The following is a 5,658-nucleotide window of genomic DNA, read 5'->3' as shown; positions in this document are numbered from 1 at the left end:
ACCACAGGGACTATCCGGGCATTTTTCTCAAACTTTAATCAACATTGTTATTATTAATGGGTTAACACAAAAAAAAAATCTAAAAATAATAACTTTGTCTTCGTTTTATTATTAAAACCATAGTTATTAAAGGCGTTAGGCGCCCTTAAGGCGCATAGGTCTCGCCTGAGGCCTAGGCGCAAGGCGCAAAAAAAGCGTCGGCCTGTGGAAAAAAGCGCACAACAAAAAAAACTTAAAATATTTTTTTTATATAGTAGAAAATTAATACTATTCTTCAAATAAAATAAAACTAATCATATAACATTTAATATCGTCTATTTAGTACCAAAAGTTATAAAATGCTAGTTTATTAGTGTAGAAAAATAGTTTCCGTTAGATAAAAGTAGAAATCTAGCTGGAATCTTGCTAGAATTTAGATAATTTGGCCGAAAACTCTTCAGAATATAGGAATCTCGTTAGAATATGTGCATGAACCATCACTCGGAGAATTAAAACGCAATTGTCTTGACTTAAGACGCAATTGCCTTGCCTTGCTAGGAAATTGAGCCTAGACACAACATGCGATGGCTTTTAACAACTATGATTAAAACATTATATGATCTTTTTAATAATGTTTTATAAAAAAAATACTAGTTAGAGAAAGTGTTTAAAAAAATGATTTTTAAATCTTATGAGAAAGTGTTGCCTAATTTTTTAAAAAGTTTATTTCTTATTTAAAAAAAAAACCATTTAATTTTTAAAATCGTTTTTCTTTTTTTTTTTTTTTTTGCAGAAAGCGTTTTGAACATTTTTTTTCAAAACTCAAACCCAGTCTTAATCATCTAGAATCTAGATCAAAGCTAGATCACAATCAAACCAACCACTTTTCAGCCCGGTGGTTCTGGTCTAGACCAATAGCTAGACCAGAACCGGCTTAAAACATCTTTTCAAACAAAACAAGCCAGATGTTTTAAGTTTAAAGATCAAAACTCAAATCCGGTCCTGATCTAAACCTTCATCAAAATTCAGTGGCAATGACCAAAAATGGGACAAACTTGAAATGCATAACTAATGTGTAAATTGAGCTAAATTTAGAGTTTGTGTTCATGTTCTTGCAGCAAGACGACAAAAAAACCGAAGGATTTCACTCTTCCCGCTTTTTACATTTTGCTTCAACCCGGTTGAAGTTTTCTGGCTCACAACGAATTCCTCTTTCTCTCTCTAAACTGATCCTCTGCTGGCGGTTTCATCATCCTTCTGTTTCAACCACAACGGTTTTACCATCACTTTCATCCAAACCACCTTTGCAATCTTCCACTTTCTCTTTCTCTTTCTCTTTCGGGGATATCGCATCCTCATCATCATGCTTTGCAACCCCATTATTGCTTCCTGGAGGAAGGAAAACTCCGGTGCCAGGTGGAGCATGCTGCCTCAGAGGCGGAGCTGCCGCCCATGCTCCTCCACCTATGGGTGGTGCTGCTGGAAAAGCCATGGGTGGTGCAACTGCCGCCGGAACAAATATGGGTTGGACTCCATTTGGAGGCGGCAGAAGCCCAGGCGTTGGAACCGGCACATAGTGTTTGGGCCCCACTGGATTCGGGGACCTAATAGGCGGTGGGGTCCAGTGGGCCGGAGGTACTAGTGGAGCCGGTGTGGCTCTCTTTGGTTGTGACTTGGTTAAGGTTACAAGGATTCGTTGTTTCCGGATAGATGGAAGCGCATGTTTAGCATAATCAGCGGATTTTCCTTCCATCACAAGCATCGATCTGCAAACACCAAAAACGTCATATTGCCATGTCAGCAGGGGCATCAACATGATTGTATAACAGTTTAGGGAAGAGAGAGAGAGAGAGAGAGTACCCGGAAGTGAGAGAAAGCTTAAGAGAACCTCTGTAATCCCCAGCATGTTCGGAGCTTATTACTTTACCAAAGGTGATGTCACACTCGGTCAGGAACAAAACACAAACGGGCCGTCCAAACCAACCGGGCCACATATGGGGCAGGCAATGGTCACCCTACAAAAAACATGTCCACCAGTTGGGCCAACCCAATAACATCACAACATCTGTACTAGCAAATGTAAGCGACAAAATCATTAATCACTATTCACTACTAACCTCATTATAGATATCAATAATGCACGAATCTGGTTTCACTTTCAGAATTTCCATGGAGATTAGTCTTTCGATGAATTCTTGAAATAAGCTTGGAATGGGTTCGATTTTCCGATCTGAAGGTTTTGGTTTTATTTCAGTCACACGCGTAATATATGTTAATTATTTGAATTTCTAACATACCTTTAGAGGTTCCACTGATGGCTTCATCATCAAACGGTGCGTCCACAATAGGCAAGCCAAACTGAATCAACTCTCTTCCATGACCTTTCATCGGTCTTTTAGAGACAGTAAATGTATTTCCTGCTTATAAATAATGTACAGAAATGATTAAATATATAAACGAAACATAAGAATATATATCTACATATCCAAATACATGTTGGTATCTTGCCTTGAAATTGTCCCCGTCTTCCTGCAGCCCGTAAATCATTTACCAAGCTAACCATTTTTCTAACTCCAGAATCATCAAATAACTCGTCATACAACTTCATTCCATCAACCACATTAACCTATAAACAGAAAACACATATTTACAGCATATCTTCTACAATAAGTAGATGAAGATATAGCAGAACATCAGAAAAATACCGTTTTGCCATCTAATATCTCAGTGCCAACAAAAGTTTTTGCAATAGCCAAAACATCTGGCTTCTGCTGTGATGTATGCAACGAAGATGAATCGTTCTCTGAATGTGCATTAGTAAACCCTTCACAAGATAAATGGCAAATCAGACAGTTTATCCAGCTGTTCAATCTCAATTCTATAACAACTTATTAGCCATTAGCTTTAATGTATGAGTTTAAAACATAATTAGTATGTTCTGAAATGATTGAAAAAACTCATTTAAAGGTTGCAAAGTAGCCAATATCTAACATAGATCAAACAGAAGCAGAAAAATAGCCAAATAAACCAAAAAGAAAAGTAATATAATAACAGTAATTTTAGTAAAAGGAAGTGTAGAAGTACCTTTTGAGTTAGCATTATCATCCACCTCCTTTCCCTCGTTATCTATTTGAGGTTTTGTGCCTAGACCTGCTCAACATAAAATGGTACGGTAGTTGTATCATATTTTTCAATATCTTGAAGTGATTGCATGTAAACATGAGATCATTACTAATAGTCTAGTTAAGGCTACCTCATATCAAGAATATTAGCACAAAAAATCATCATTGAGAATCCGGGTTGCTCCAAAAAGTATATAATGTTACTTCATTTACTTACGAAAATAAGACAGTGAATATAGGTTCATGCAGAAATGTAGTTTGTTAATAAAAACAATAAAACTTTATCGGTTATGACAAAACATACACCTATGGAAACCCTATTGCTTCAAAAAGTATCCTTTCGGTGGACTAATTATAGTTAATTAGACAACTGATTAACATAAAAAACTTATCCAAATAGCTTCAAAATTCCAAGAACATGAAGCCATACTCAAGTAGTGTCTCAGCTCAAATTCTCACAAGAAGACAAACCAATATCTTACGGATAACAAGACTATATATACTAAAATCAAAACAAAATATAGAAACATCAATACTTATAAAAGCCAGTAGATTAAACTGGAAGCTACTTCTCACTACATAATCAACAATAAAATGCAAAGTCTCTTACCATCACTTAACTTGGCAAGCTTAACATCTTTGTCATCAGATTTGGAAACTTCAATCCCCACTAAATTGCCAGTAGACCCGTGCGCAACTTTTGGTGGAATCTTGAACTCTGCAGTAGCATTATGCCCATCTTTCACAGCAAATTCACCCCTGTGTCCCTGCCCCTGCCTATACCCAACCCCACCACCTCTCTTATAATCCTTTCCCGATCCCACAACCTTCACCGGATCATAAAAACCACCACCACGATAACTCTGCTGCTGCTGCTGTTGCTGTTGCCGCTTCCACGTCACTTGTTGCAACGCGTTCAACACCTCAGCCACTGAAAAATACTGCTGCATATGAAGCACAGGGTTCCAATTACACCTCCTCTGCTGTATAGACCCTATCACCCCATCATACTCCCCCTGTTCACCCACAGTCTTCAAATGATGACACAACGAATCAATAATCGCATTCGCGGCCGCAAATTCACCTCTCAACCACGATATAAATCCATCTCGTTCATCCGGATACCACCCGATCCCACCGCCTGCAGCTCCAGCGGTCGGCACCACCGCAGCACCGCCAGGATACTGCACTTTATCCGGAACAACCACGTTTCCCGTTGGCATTGCCATATACATTTAAAGCAGTAAATCTAATATAATCTATAAAATATATATCTATCAGAATATGTCTATATATAACTCAATTTCTATTAAAACAACACAGATTACTGGCTCATTTCCAGATCTAACAGAATCTAACGGAATTCTAACAGAATTATGAAACTAAAGAGCTAAAAAACCTAGCGAATCTTCGAGTAACGATGAGCTAGAGCTGTATAACCAACATTTGCGATCAGATCGGATGAAAATAGGCAAAATTGAATGAAATTGTGCAATGTGAAATGTGAAATAGAAGGGAGAATCGATTGTATGAAAGTGTGTGGTGATGAATAGAGGTTACCTGTGTGTTGTTTCAGATCTAGAAAAGGAAGAATTGTGAAAATGGCGTGTGAAATTAGGGTTGTGAAGAACGTGTTTAGGGCGTAGAAGAAGAAAATGTGTGTGTGTATATGGCTTATTGAACACGCGCATATGTGAAATGTGTTTATGATATATAGATACGTACATACAGTGAGGGAGTGTGTGTGTGTGTGTGACTGTGTGTGGTGTGGAGGGTGTTGTGTTTGGTGGACTTAGAGAGGATATACCAAGAATATAAAGGGGGTGGCTGGAAATAATGGAAATTGGTTTTTTAATAAAAGCACTATATGATATAGTCATATACTCATATGATGTGTATAGATATAGAAAGATGTATTAAAATAGTATTTGATTTGGAAGAATTTCAAAATTTACACACTTGGATAATATTAATATTACATAGAGTTAAATGTCATTTTAGTCCCTGTGCTTTATGTCATTTTACTGGTTTAGTCCAAATGTTTCATTTTTTGCCTGTGGGTCTAAAAAGGTTTTACTGTTGTCATTTTAGTCCACTGGGTTAACTTCATCCATTATTTTTGTTAACGAGAATGGCGATTCGGTCATTTTATATGGCCGAATTGTCTTTTTAGTTAAGAGAAATACATATTAAATGACCGAATTACCCTTCTGGTTAACAGAAAAAATTGGATAAAATGGCAACGATGAAACATTTTTGGACCCACAAAAGAAAATGAAACCTTTGGACTAAACTGTCAAAATGGTCCAAACCACATGGCCTAAAATGGCATTTAACTCTATTACATAAATTAAACTTTTATAAAATGTAAAAATTTTTAAAAATACTACATAAATCGTCAATGGGGATATCTTATTGAACACGTGGTTGTATTTTTTTATAACAAGCTCACAATGTTTTTGACGGACTTTAAGTTTTCAGGGGTTATGTTGATTGCATCCGCATGGAGTATTCTCATTTCATGTAGTGCAGTTTGATGAGTTTGTATTGCAAGTTT

General features: G+C 36.9%; 1 protein-coding gene across 1 annotated transcript; it reads right to left on the bottom strand.

Moving 5' to 3' along the window:
- Window positions 1-1,024: 1,024 nt before the first annotated feature.
- On the bottom strand, window positions 1,025-4,891 carry LOC110894625 (RNA demethylase ALKBH10B). The gene is made up of 8 exons (XM_022141840.2): window positions 3,712-4,891; window positions 3,064-3,129; window positions 2,685-2,803; window positions 2,488-2,605; window positions 2,277-2,396; window positions 2,097-2,209; window positions 1,840-1,994; window positions 1,025-1,745 (listed from the first exon to the last, which is right to left on the bottom strand). The coding sequence occupies exons 1-8, from the start codon at window positions 4,334-4,336 to the stop codon at window positions 1,229-1,231; spliced, it is 1,833 nt and encodes a 610-aa protein (XP_021997532.1). The 5' UTR covers window positions 4,337-4,891; the 3' UTR covers window positions 1,025-1,228.
- Window positions 4,892-5,658: the final 767 nt, after the last annotated feature.

Source organism: Helianthus annuus, chromosome 12, assembly GCF_002127325.2.
Source record: "Helianthus annuus cultivar XRQ/B chromosome 12, HanXRQr2.0-SUNRISE, whole genome shotgun sequence".
In the NCBI taxonomy this organism is placed as follows: domain Eukaryota; kingdom Viridiplantae; phylum Streptophyta; class Magnoliopsida; order Asterales; family Asteraceae; genus Helianthus; species Helianthus annuus.
Note: the sequence above shows the minus strand (reverse complement) of the source record. Positions and strands in the feature narration are given on the sequence as shown.